At 35.3% G+C, this 14160-nt stretch overlaps 1 protein-coding gene across 2 annotated transcripts in view; it reads left to right on the forward strand.

Annotated features, from left to right (window-relative positions):
- The window catches only part of PHIP (pleckstrin homology domain interacting protein), a 103335-nt gene that overhangs the window by 82103 nt on the left and 7072 nt on the right, over positions 1 to 14160 (forward strand). For both annotated transcript variants that reach the window (XM_035320635.1, XM_035320636.1), the window contains 10 exons: positions 1139 to 1294; positions 2853 to 2973; positions 4743 to 4868; positions 6778 to 6850; positions 7246 to 7296; positions 7604 to 7753; positions 9368 to 9520; positions 11653 to 11816; positions 12303 to 12583; positions 12901 to 13068. In XM_035320635.1, coding sequence (XP_035176526.1) covers positions 1139 to 1294; positions 2853 to 2973; positions 4743 to 4868; positions 6778 to 6850; positions 7246 to 7296; positions 7604 to 7753; positions 9368 to 9520; positions 11653 to 11816; positions 12303 to 12583; positions 12901 to 13068 — 1443 coding nt within the window. The remainder of the gene's footprint in view (positions 1 to 1138; positions 1295 to 2852; positions 2974 to 4742; positions 4869 to 6777; positions 6851 to 7245; positions 7297 to 7603; positions 7754 to 9367; positions 9521 to 11652; positions 11817 to 12302; positions 12584 to 12900; positions 13069 to 14160) is intronic.

A 14160-nucleotide genomic window follows, 5' to 3' on the forward strand; every position in this document is an offset into this window, starting at 1 on the left:
GGAAGCTGACTGTTCTGCAAGCTGTTACCCTGCCAGCAGGTAATCAATGCACTGAAGACTCAAGATGCACCAGGGAGAGAGTTTGATATTAGCAGGATTTGCTGCCTGTCTGGTTCAGAAGTTGTTGCAGTTAGGCATTGTACAGAGTGGGCAGTATAGCATGGGCACTGTTTACAGATCATGATGAGAATATTATATTTCTCATCAGAAGAATAGATTTTTTTGAAGATTTTATTAAAGTCTGGTTAAAAAAAAAAACACACACAAACTCAGCCTTTTTTTCCTTGTGTTTTCCCAGAAGGTTTTGATAATTTTGTCACCCACAAGTAACCATAAATATTTTTTATTTTTTTAAGTTGTGCACATTTCAACTTTTTGTTCTATGTCAACTCTTCTTCTAGTAAGTACCTCTTACAAGTCAAATACAGAAGCTAATGTGATAACATGACTAAAGTAACTAAAACAGGCAGACAACTGAACCGGAATTTGTTGATATGTCCATAAATACTGATTTTTCTTACACCTCCTTTCAAAAAAAACAAACAAAATGTTAAAGAGGAGCACTGTGCATCATTCACTGAAAATCTAGCTGTTACATTATGAATTTAGTCGAAGTCAGCAGGCCCTTAAGAATGCCAGGGTGATGGCGTTTCAGTTTGCTTGCTCTGTAGCTCTGCTTTTAGCATTTGACCTCACAAAACTGGCAGGGTAGAACTACTAAATGGAGACTGGTTTATTGTCTAACATCTAAGCCATTATCTTAAATTCCATCTGAAAATCATCAACCGCAAATCCTAGTTACAATATCAAGAATTTAGGGTTTTAAGAAAAACGAGCAACATGAAGGTCAGTTATGATAAAAGATTACCTTAGTTGGTTCTAAAATAAATTCTACGGTTAGCTATTTTGAAGAAAGTAAATCTTGTTTAATGGAGGACTTGTACACCAAATTGCATCATAAAGATTTAAATTTGACATATAACAATAGAAGGGATACTGAATCAAGAACTGTGCATTTGTCTTGGTTAGTAGAAAGAAGTTATGTATATTTTAATTATTTTTTCTTAGTTACGTGGGTCTGTGTCTTTCACAAGATACAAAGATTTGTATTTTATTTAGTTTTCGTGTTACGTTCTAGCTGTATTTCCAGAAGAACTAGGAACTAGTGTTCCTTTAACAGATGATGAGCGTAGAACACTGCTCTACAAACCTCTGGATGGAGAATGGGGCTCCAGGACACGAGACGAGGAGTGTGACAGAATTATTGCAGGGATAAACCAACTCATGACTCTAGGTAAATCCCGAATATTATAGAAAACATTTTTGTATTACATTTTACAGAGTATGCTCATGTATACTTCTGAAATTACCAAGATCAGTAAATGTTTTGTTGTGAAAAAATACACCTTTAACTTCCTGATTAACTGGAATAGAACTTTCTAAATGAACAAAAGAACATTTTAAATGTTTTGTATAGTAAGTACACATAAAGCCTATACTTTCTCTTATTTTCAATGGTAACTATAGTTTTTTGGTAGATAATTTGACGTATACTAGGGGTTTGGGTCTTGATAAAAACAGCTCCTTGATTTTTGACATTGTGAAGTACAGGCTGAATCATAAATCTCGTGTATGTTCTGTGATAAGCCAGCAGTCTTGGTTCTTTGGGTAACAGCGCTCATAAATTACATATATGTAGGTCATCACAGATGATTACTTTTATGATTTTGAATTACTCGAAGTGACAAGTTTCACAAATCCCTGAAAACTATTGACATACTTATAATACCTAAATATCCCACATTATGATTTCTTTGGTGACACAATAAGAAGCTGCCTTTTGCTTCCAAAAGAAACGAAATACCTACATAGTGAAGTAATCCAAATTTACAAAACGACATTAAAAAAGTGAGAAAATGAAGTTTGGGTTGTTTTCACTGTCTCATCTAAGAGTAACAGTTTTACATTTTGTGTTTCATTGTATGGCATACTGCTTAGTTTAGGCTTTGACTATAGCATATGTGGTACATACTGGTCCAAAGCAGTAGTTGCTAGAACATTCATAAGAGTAAGTAAACAGCTTTTAGAAGAAGAGCAGTCTGTTTATCAACAACAATTTTTCTGTTTTTAAAGACATTCAAGGAAGACTTTAAAGGCTTTTGATGCTTTTCTATTACCACATTTTCCCTTGAGGTATAAAATGTTAAAATGACATGTTTAAGCATGCATGATGCTTCTAAGCACAGGAGGAAAAAAAAAATGTGTAGGTGCATAGACTTAGCTTGCTCAGCAGTCTTCTGGCATTATGGTGGATTGGTATGAGATGGCTTCTTTGCTGTTTGGAGGGGACAGGAGATTGTATTTTGAGAGTGATTTTTCCTCATATCTTAATGAGATCGAAATACTACGATGACATTTATGGTGAGAATTTAATGAATTGCCTTGTTTGAAATTGGAAGAGTGGCAATATAAAACCAAATGAAATGAGCCTGTCTTGTAAATAATAATGCTGAATTGCATATCTTCATAATGTATAATTTATACATTTAATTTTACTTTTCAAACACGTATATTTTGCATGCATTTGCCATGTCTCTGAAGAGCGTGGCGCTTCATGCACAACAGACTGGGTACTCACTACAGCGATTGTACTTGTGGCATACACGTCAGCAAGCACTTTTATATTACAAAATGTTCAGAATATCTAGAGAGAGTGTTGTTCTTGGTTTTGGAAAAGTGCCCTGCATTCCAAGCATGAAGAAAAAGCATGTGTTGCAGGGGGGGAAATTCTTGAGACTCCAGGAGGACTGTTTTGTGGTATATAACTTGGATTCCTTTTAACTTCTGTGTAGATATTGCATCTGCGTTTGTGGCACCTGTGGATCTTCAAGCTTACCCAATGTATTGCACTGTTGTGGCATATCCCACGGACCTCAGTACCATTAAACAAAGACTGGAAAGCCGATTTTACAGGTTAGATTCAAGTCTCAGGTACTGCTGTGAAATACTGCCAGCTGTGGTTTTGGTAGCTGTTTGTCTCACGGTACCTGATTTGGAAATGGGTACAGGTGTGCTCTTCCTGTTTGTCTAATCCTTGACCTAGCTTTCTATTTCATAAGGTGTGTTAAAAAGGATTGAATATCTTTTCTCCTAAATGCATTTTAGAATTATGTGATATAAATTCCTGATTATGCGAATTGTTCCATGTCAGATTCAAATTGCAAAACAGTGCACTTTATCACTTTTAAAGGCTTTTTTTTTTTTTTTAAATAAGAGAAACCATAGGCATATGTGAAGTGTTTTTGTCCTAATGGACTTGTTTTTTGTTTTTAAACTTCCATAAAGCATTAGATGGAAAATAGCTGCTTAAATAATTGGCCTTGAAATTTTAAATGGTTGGATAGCAACAAAAATAACTTTTAACTTTTTGATACAGTTTTGATCTTTTCGTAAAATATGATTGCAATTGCTGTATTTTATTTGCAATAAATGTTATCCGTGTAGGAGCATGTTCCTTTAAAATACTTCTGTTTCCTTTGGATCTTGGAAACTTTCTGGTTTGGAAATTAGTTTCCTTCTAATACTTCATTTGTAGGATACGAGTGGATAATGTTTTCAGTGGATAATGTTTTCAGCCAAATTTCAAAGTTAATTTGTAGCATTTCAAGTGTACTAACTGAAAATAGAATTCTAAATTAAAATCACTTTTAATTTTCAAAAGTACACCTGCATATATGTTATGATGCCATAATGCACATACATTTTGTTCCATGTTAATTGTGTGATAAGATACAAATTCATCTTTGACTTCTCTAATGTTTTGCAGGCAGAGGTGGCAAGGAATTACCAGTCACTTGTGTTTTTTTTTTTTGTCCCCCCCCCCCCCAGTAGATACTGTTTGCCTTGTATTGTGCTTTCTAGTGTTTTTTTTTTTTCTTTAACTTGTGTAGGAGGGACTGTTCAGATTGCTTGAGTTGTCTTAAGTAACTTTTCATGAGGCTTACCTTAGAACATTTTTCCTCTTCTGAAACAGGAGTGTTAGGCTGCCTGTATGGTTTTTGTTTTAGTTTTTTAAACAAAAGCACGGCACGCACCAGGAAAAAAAAGAAGAAAAACATTCCCTGTCATTTCTGGCATCGGGTAGAACTAAACATTGGACCCATAAAAATGATAAAATGGTATCTAAATGCTTGTGCTACTTTAAATATGTTAAATGATCCCCCCACTTCCATTATGTTTTGCCAGTATGAACATAGAAGATGGTCTATATTTGTGATTTCTGTGCTGTCAGAGCTTTTATTTGAAGTAATGTGTATTTTTGTTTTTGTTATATCTTTTTTTAGATTGATTTATTTTTTTCACTTTTTCTTTGATTGTGCATTGTTTCTCACAATGTTGTGGCAATTCTTTAGTTAGGTCATTAAATCAGAGCTATGTGAGGAATGCTGGTCTTGTCTACCTATCAGAAAAAAATTTGTACTTTTAATAACTTTTTTATTTAATACATTTTATATTTTTTTTATTAAAAAGAGCCTGAGGAAGCTGCCTTCTGCTGGTCATGTAGGGCAGTATGTCTGTGCCTGTATGTTTTCTGATTTATTGTCAAAATGTGCTGAAAGGGGTAATACAATTTAAAGAACGATTTAATACTTTTCCTCCTGTTTTGTAATACATTTTCAGAAATGTAATCTTTTTGATACTTTTTCTTTTCCTCATCCCTTCTCCACTTCTTTCATACACAGGCGACTTTCTTCATTAATGTGGGAAGTCCGATACATTGAACATAACACTCGCACGTTTAATGAGCCTGGAAGTCCTATTGTCAAGTCTGCCAAATTTGTCACGGATCTTCTGCTGCACTTCATAAAGTGAGTTGCTTAGTAGGTCTACTATTATTCTGCTTCTGATCAAGGTACTTGGTTTTTTGAAATACTAATTTTAAAGTGAGGTAGTTCTGCAGCTTGAATAAACCAGTTGTCTGCTGTTGGGACAGAAAAGAAGCAAGTACAAAACAAGAGTACGTAAGGTTGCAAAACGAGATGAAGTATTATAATACATTGGTATAGATTGGCATTTTATTTCAAAAGTGTTTTATAGACTTTTTTGCTGGATAATAAAAATGGGTCTTAATATCTTCATGGAACAATAGATATATTTACAGATAACCTAAGAACTCCAGTATTAAGATATAATGCTGCCTGTGTTAATATAACTGGGAATTTAATTCTAAAATCTTTACAACTGAATGAGTCTGAAAATGGTGGTTGATAAAATAAAAATTGGAAGCTTTGTTGTCAAAAGCAATAGTCATCTTAAACTTCTTTTTTTGTTACTGCCCAAAAAAAAATGGAGTCTGAGAAATATTTCAGAGTTCTCACACTCAGATGACACATCTGCAGACCTAAAGTTTGTAAGAGCCTACTGTGTCTGTTGTCTTGATTTGCTTGTATGTAGTGAATGCTGCTGTTCCTACTTTGTAAAAATGGCAAGCTACATTAGTAGTTGAGCAAAATGTTGAATGTGTTCATTAAAAACATTGGAATTATGTATTTGGAAATCTAAGGCGTCTGTAACTGTACATAAATCTTTGAGATCTTTGGTGCCATTGGTTTCTGATACTGGCTGAACAGAGAAAATATTTAACTGTTTCAGATGTTAAAATTTTATTGACACACTTTTAGGAACAGATATGCATCTGAAAGGTTTCACAATTAATAATTCTGTTCTTTAATATCTGTCCGATATAGCTTCTTTTTTTTGATTAATTAAGCAGATTGGGGATTTTTAAGTGTGTGGTTTTAACTGACTTACCAAAAGTAATGCATCATGTAGATATTCTTATTTAATAACAGCCTATAGCTTGTGCCAATTACTATACTCATTGCAGTGAAATAGTAATACATATAAAGCCCAGGCTTTCAAAGATTTTTTTTAGGCTTTTGACTTGACCTAGACCAACAAAGGTCAACCCAATGGTTCTAATGAATGAGATATCTAGATATCTCTGACTATCTAGGGGTTAGTCTCTAAAGTTATCTATGTATCTTAAAAGCTTTTTTAAAAAAAAAAAAAATTATTTTTTTTCTGCTTGATATTTTTTTAATCACCCACTCCACACCCAGTCCCACTGCTAATCATAGTAGTCAATATTATGGATTAGAGTTCCAGTGTAGAGTTGCTGGGTGTTTATTCTTCCTGTTTCTGGTGGCTTGCAATACAGAATAGTAGAACACCTTTGGACTTCTGTTTCTGTGTAGGATTTTGCCATGTTATACAAGAAAAAAAAAACTGTTTTTGTTTTGTGAAGTTAATTATGTAGGTTTATACAGTAACAGTGTTAGTACTCAGACAAATAAATATCACTTTTCAAATTTCTTACATTGTGATTACACAGTGTAAGAAACCTGTACACACTAAATCCAGTGTAGTGTTTCTTAGAAAGCTGAATAGGCCCTAAAAGCCTTTATCTAGTTGGTATAATAGCATATTTTTCTAATGTTAATAAATTCATGGTAGGGGGTTATGGTTTTTTATTTTGAAATGTCACTGTTAAGTGTTCTATATTTTATGGAATACAAAAAATATTTTACGGCTTTTTGAGCAGTAGATTAGCTTTTCCTGCTACTGTGGACCTCTTAGTATTCCTTTGGCACTAAACAATTTATCATTTTGGGGAGGAATGACTTCATAAGTATTTTCCTTACTCTTTGCAAAATACAGTTGATTCCATAGGTGAAGATGGAAAATAAATGATAGTGTGTGTTTCTTCTTGCACAGAGACCAGAGTTGCTATGACATCATTCCATTATACAATTCAATGAAGAAGAAAGTGTTGTCTGACTCTGATGAGGTGAGTGGTTGTGTCTTAGACACCGGCATTGCTAGACTGGAAAAATGGGACTGATGCCTCTTTCCCACTTGATGTAAAAGTACGGTATTCAGTCACTGAATAGCGTGTACTGAATACAGTGTACTGACAACTGGATGTTTCTTCATGTTAACTTGGATACTGGTAAAAATCCAGCCTCCTCTTCTCCTGTACTGCAGAGAGCATTAACTGTTTACTGGAGATTCTTTAGACTTCTGTGAGGTTCTCAAACTGACAGTTGCATTAAATACTTTCCAAAGAGATAGGGATAGAATTGTGAAGACTCAAATTATAAAGTGAAGTATAAAAGAACTCACCTACTCATATATGCTTATATTTTTTTAACCTTTTTATGCGACTCATTATCTTGCTCAAAGGAAGAAGAGAAAGATACAAATGTGCCAGGAACTTCCACTAGAAAAAGAAAGGTAAAATCATATTCCGTTTTTTAAAATGTTTTATAGTGCTGTAAATAATTCACAGTGCTTTTGTAAACAAATGGATATAAAACTGAAAATGTTTTATTATTGTGTAATCACCTTTTGGAAAGTTTTGAACTTATAGTGACTGAAGCGTTACTCTTTTGAGCTATGCAGTGTAAAAACATTTCTGTATGTGCTGTTGCACATTACTAATTAATGAATTAGAATTTATATCCTGCAGGGCACCTTTTTTGTTTGATTTGTAAAAACAGCTAGTTTATTTAATAAATACCAGACCATACTGTCATTTCAGGATCATCAGCCGAAGCGGCGGCTACGTAACAGAGCCCAGTCGTATGACATTCAGTCATGGAAGAAGCAGTGTCAGGAGCTGTTGAATCTAATTTTTCAGTGCGAAGACTCTGAACCCTTTCGACAACCGGTGGATCTCCTTGAATATCCGGTGAGTGTTCTTGAACAGGAAGTCAGGCTGTAATACAGTAAGTTAGCTTCTCTAACTGTGACCATTCTTAATCGAAACATCACTTAATCAAAACTCCAGGCAGCGTTACTCACAGAGCTTTTCTGTCAGTTTTTGGTTGTCACCTGATGATAATATTCATTGTCTCTTTAAAGTAGTTTCAAAATAAATTGTACTTCTCTACTCTCTGAAATAGTGTAGTAGCAGAATGTTTTATGTTAAGGGATGACTAGGTTGTTGAGTAAACAGCATTTGCAATTAAGACACCTGTTTCATTTTCTGAGTGAAAAATAGTCATCTATGAATGGAATATGTTTGATTTCTTGTTGTGGCAAATGTTGTCATGGCACATTTTTGGTTTTCATTTTGGACGTGTAGAAAATATGAGTAGTTTTCATATCACAGTCATCGGGGATGTTGGGGAAGAAGTACCAGCTGAAGCACTGTAGTGTGATATGTTGTTATTATATTAGCTGTAATAACAATTGAGTTTCTCCAATTTCACTTTCTGCCTAGGTGACTTCAATGGAGTTCAGATGTAACTACAGAATATTTTAACAAAAAGTCTTATTGCCTTGGATCTCTTTTCTAGACCAGTTTTACCTTAATTATCAAAGCAAAGGTTTTTGTAAATGTTTCTTAAAAATACCAGTCTGAGGTGCTTAGCTTGGGGGAAACTATTTCTCTGAGTTAGAAAAAAAATAAGCTCATCTTTTGGAAGTTGATGGTAGGTCTGTGTAGATGCTCTGGCAAACCACCGAGCACCAGAATTTTTGAAGGAAGCTAAACTTCATGCTGTGCCTAGCTACAAGTAGCTGCCTTTTGCAATTCAGAAACTCAGATGAGCTGATACAGAACACTTTACTGCTCTTGGGCAGAAAATGCTCTGCTCCCTATTGTCACAGACCTCTAACATTCAGAGGTACTTGCACGGGTTACATGTGTTCTGGTGAATTACCTCACCTTCTTGTCATATGGGTATTTGAGCTTCTTGTTGTGTGGATGTTCTCCTGTTTCTTCCCTAGCCTAGAAAAAAGTTGAGTGGTTGATTTGAACAAGGTCCCATTTAAGCCTGTGGAGTTTTCATTATTTCAGTATTACTTTCTTAAATTGTTGGCTCTCCATCTGGGAGACTGCTCAGGTTTCAGCAGAGATGCACGAAGACTGTCATAGGGTTCAAACATTCTAACTTCATGTTTTAAAGCTAGTATGTGAGAACGGTATTAGGTTTAGTACTAACTCTGAGTTGTTAAACCATCCAGAGAGCTTGTAGTCACATTTTTATATCCGTTATCTCCATGACAGTATGTCAGTACTTAACCTTTAAGAGCCAGAAATTTTTGAGCTCCGTATATCCAGAAATCTTTCTACAAAATGAATTAAATCTTGTGTCATTTAACTTCTAAACTCGGTTCTTTTGAGTATGTCTGTGAGGAGTTTGGTTATGTATGAGTAGGAAGGAGCAAATGTCTTCAGTGGTCTTCTATATGTATTTTCAAGGAGTGTGGTTTAGTTTTAATAGATTTATCAAATGCTTCCAAATGAAAAGGATAAGCCCTAAAAAATGTAATGGGTTATTTTGCTATTTTGTAACAGGATTATAGAGACATCATTGACACTCCTATGGATTTTGCTACTGTTAGAGAAACACTGGAAGCTGGTAACTATGAGTCACCAATGGAATTATGTAAAGATGTGAGGCTTATTTTCAGCAATTCCAAGGCCTATACACCAAGTAAAAGATCAAGGGTAAGACTATTTTTTTTTGTATAAAAGAATATTTATAGCTGGGGGGGGAAAAAAGGACAGAAAAACAGATCATATCATTGATTACTTAAAAAAAAAAGTTTTTCTCATCTTCAGACGTGAATATTTCTGAGAAAGTGTTACAACTTTGTATTTTAAAGGAGTGCATGCTGTTTAAATGTCTGAAATCTAATATTCTGCGTGTTTCAAAAGTGTTTCAAGGTGGATCTAGAGGGAGAGCAAGACAGAACGAAAGATCTGTAGGAATGTGATTATATTTTGGGGAAGAAACCAGATTTTCAGTGTGCATGAAGATTCACACACCTACATACTCCCAAATTCCTCCACTTTAGAAGTTGCCCAAAACTGAACTATGACAGAGAATAAAGAATAATGAAATTCTATGCTGTTCACTAGTGAATATTGGGATATTGTAAAGAGTCACTTAAACAGTTCTATTTCTCAGAAATCTTATGTAAAACATGAGCCTATAAAACCATTGTCACTGAGCTAATACTGAAGTGCTCTGCCACTGGTAAAGTTCTTAATATTTTCTCTCACATTGATGTGTAGGTGTAGTATCTGTTGGAGGAGAAAGGTACAAACACAGCTTTTGTTCAAGGCTACTTAGGCATGTCCAAAGCTACTGTGTAGCTTTTCTTCTGCTAAAATGGTTTAGATGTTAGACTAAAATCCTCACTAGCTTCCATGCCTGGCTCTTTTAAACAGCAAATTAATCATCAGGACTTCATTGTCTTAAAATGCGTGGACAAAATGTCTTAGTAGGTGGCCTTAGCTAGTAGGTGGCACTGATCAGAGATTGATCTCTTTTCAGCCAGTAATTGTCCCACTCAAGTCCCTTGTCCTTTCATCACATCAAAGTGTGGGGATTTTGGGGTAGATCTAGATTTTTTTGTGTGTTTTTTCTTTCTCTCCTAAAAGCAAGATAGGGGAATGCTGGACCTAGTCTCAGCTCCATTTTGAGTTAAATTACTTCTTTTTTTTTTTTCATATTTTTCTAAACTGACTGGTTTAGAATTAAGATTATAGCTCTTTTCTCTTTTACTTAGAAGCAAAAGTGGAAGGTTCTGGTGTCAGGACTTGTAATGTTTCAGAACCTATGTACTTCCATGCATAGGCTTGCAATACATTGTTGTTGAATGGTTATGTTTTTATTCTGACTCCTGCCATTCAGTGATATTTTTAGGATCTTACCTTACATCACTGCTGCTTTTCTGGAAGAGTAATCCTAAACCCATCATCTTTTTATTCTTGACACATCAGGCATAACGTTTTTGTCTAGTTTTTACAGATTTTCCTGTAAAACTTCCTTGGATGTCCTCTCCAGAAATGCATTCAGTTTCTGTCACTTTCACTGTTTAGGCTGACACTCAGATAATTCCCTGTGTCTTTAGGTAGGCTACTGCTACAATATTTTCTTTGTTTCATTTTCCAAGACTGTGTTTTCCCTTCTTAATTTATCTACTCAGTTCATTTATGAGTTTTGGTTTCCAGAATTAATAGCAACTGTGTGCCATTAGTGAGTTGTGATCTGAACCAAATTTGACTGGTTCTCTCTGTGAACCAGCCAAGGCTGGAGAAAAAAATAAGAAAAATGTGTGTCTACATAATTCTAACTCATCTATTGTAGTTTTTGCAACCAACTCACCAGTGGTATCAATTCATCCATAAGATGAATTAAGTGATTTTGAACATAAAGTCATGTTCAAATATAGGATATATGGGTGCAACATAATGCAGAAAATTAGATTTCTTGATCCTCGGTAAGACAAAGGAAATTCCACTAAGGATCTCTGTTGCTTCCACAGAAGCTAGAAAGGAACACATTCTGGAAAGGCAGTTGGAGGTGACAGCTGTAACCATGTCACTTCTGATTTTTCATTTTGTTTGTGTGTATGATCTTCAGTCATAGTACGCTTTTCTAACCATGAAAATCCGTAATGTAAACCTTAGCATGGATTAGTGTACATTTGTTGCAAGAAAATGTAAATTTCCTTAAAACTTTTCCATATTAACCAGTGTTCTTTTCCAGCTATTGCTCAATCGTAAATAAGTAAGATGATGCTTTGGAAGGCTAGAAAACTTTCTCATTTCCTGGCTTTTCTTTTTTTTAGATATACAGCATGAGTTTGCGCCTTTCTGCTTTCTTTGAAGAACACATAAGTTCTATTTTATCAGATTATAAATCTGCCCTGCGTTTTCATAAAAGAAATACAATAAAGAAACGAAGGAAAAAAAGAAGTAGAAGCAGCTCAGTTTCCAGTAGTGTTGCATCCAGGTACATTCATTTTTTACAGTATTCATGAAATGCTGCACAAGTTTGACATTCCTAAATAGCAGAACTTAGTGTGGTGTTTTTTTAATACTTCCTTTTACCTATTCCCTGTATTGCAGAATGATAGCTTTGAAATGCAAGTCCCTCTGGTGTGGAAGATTTTTAAACTTTAACTAGAGCTGTCCTAGTGTAAGTGCATAAAATTCAAATAACTGCTAAACACGTACAGGAAATCAGCATCGTTAGGACAGTCATGGCATCATGCTCTGTCATATAAATATAGCATTTTTTATGACCCTTCACAGAAGATTCACTTTTCAGAGGCTCACAACCGTATGAATTTCAATAGAAAATGTCATATTTTTAACTTACTTCATACAGAGATGATCATTTTTCTTCCACAGTCTCAGACACTAGCACTAAATTTTATTTATTCCCGTAAAATATGAAAGTGGTCATCCAGGTTTCAAATTGTTGCTCCTTTTGCAGCCCTGAAAGGAAGAGAAGATTAATAAAACCTCAAGTGAAGGCAGAAACTTCTGCCTCCTCTTCATCTTCTGCACCTGCACGATCAACAGCACTGAGACATGCCCCACCTCAGATGAATGGAAAAGCAGCTGAAACCTCTTCTCTTGTGCGGACTAGAAGTAATAGGGGTATAACAGATGCAGCTGCTACAGAGCAACCATCTACTTCTTCAGGGGGAAAGCCTTTAACAATAAAGCCTTTAATTACAAAACCTAATACTACTGCAGGGACAGGAAAGTCAGGTAAGTTGATTTTGGGGGTTAGTTTTCTTTTTTTTTCTCCTTCACAAACAATGTTTTTAAATATAAGTTCTACTTTTTAAAAAATCAAATATATTTGTCTCAGTTAAGACTGGGTGCTGTTTTCAAGCTGCTCAGCCTTGAGGTTTGTCAGAAGAAAGGTTAAGCTATGTTATTTAATGCAGGAAACTTTCCCTTCCAGATCACTGATTCAAGTTGCTTGCTTGTAGAAGAACACGAGTGACTTTCTTTTTAGCCAGATAGGATTGGACATGGTATAAAGTACTTCTAAAAATACACGTTTTCTTTTTTTCTTCTAGTACTGGAAAATTCAACCAAACATTCCAAGAACCAGAATATTTTACCAATCCCTAGCCAATCTGATAACAGTCATAACACTAGGAATAATTCCACAAAAGAAAATCCTGAGAAAGAGAAGCAAATCAAACGCAAAGTAAAATCCTCCACTGTTAATCAACAAGGTCAAGGTATGGAGTTTTTTTGTAATAATCACCCTACACACACCTTGGTATTGACGTAGTATCTCTAGTGGCATCTTAGACTTGATATTTTTAGGGGTAGAGCATTTAGTATGTACCATGACTTGCAGAAAATGGAAGTCTAATGGAATAATTCAGTCATGGTTAGTTTCCTTCTTGATAATTAGCCAAGTAGTCGATGGTTTTGACTATTCTCAACACGATTTGCATGGTGTGGTAAGTGTTGTCTAGCCAATTTTGATATGTTAAATTATCTTTACCTTCTTTTAAATTATTACAAAGGTAATACTTTCAATGAATTACAACTAGCTTATGAGTTCTAAAACCCCAAAGCAGACTTCTGCAGGGTCACACTTGAAACCCTGTGGGTTTTACCTGCATTTGTTTGTTTAGGTTATATTTGGCTCATTAACACTGGGTGTGATGTCACTCCCCACAACCATGAGCATAAATATAGGAGCATCCCAGATGTATTTTTTTTCATTTGTTTTTTTTTTTGTCACAGCAAGGTAGAACTATGTAGTGTTTACTTTTTCTGTTGAACGTATTTGCATGGGCTCATCAGACTCAGTTTCATGTAATCTTCTGACTGAACTTGCTTGGTCTTTTGATGTCTGAATATGTTCAAACTCAAGGTTTCTGTGGAGACTGAAATTAGATCTCCCAGACATAAAAGCTCTCCTGCATATGAAGGTGCTTTGAACTGTTACAAAGTTGTTATGAAGAGCTAGATCCTCTGAGTATTTTTATTTTCCGGAGATGGAGAAATGGTGTTCTGCAAATTGGGCCCCACCTAATTAATCTTGTTACTGCCTGTAGCCCTCTTCTCCCTGAGGATTATTTCTTCTTTCTTACTCTTCCATGCTTCTGAACAAGCAGCTCGTGGTCTGGTCGGTTAAATCGTCTGTCCCTTCCTTGCCAGCTTTCTCGCAGAGGTCTCAGTTGTTACTGTGTGGCATTGCAGAATATGTGCCCATCCTGTGACCGGAGGATCCGTAATGTCACAGATAGATGGATTTGGTTTACCTGATCCTCTTTCCTGCACAGCCTCTCATGAAAGTGGAACGTAGTGCTGTTAGT

The sequence above is a fragment of the Oxyura jamaicensis genome, chromosome 3 (assembly GCF_011077185.1).
Source record: "Oxyura jamaicensis isolate SHBP4307 breed ruddy duck chromosome 3, BPBGC_Ojam_1.0, whole genome shotgun sequence".
Taxonomy (NCBI): domain Eukaryota; kingdom Metazoa; phylum Chordata; class Aves; order Anseriformes; family Anatidae; genus Oxyura; species Oxyura jamaicensis.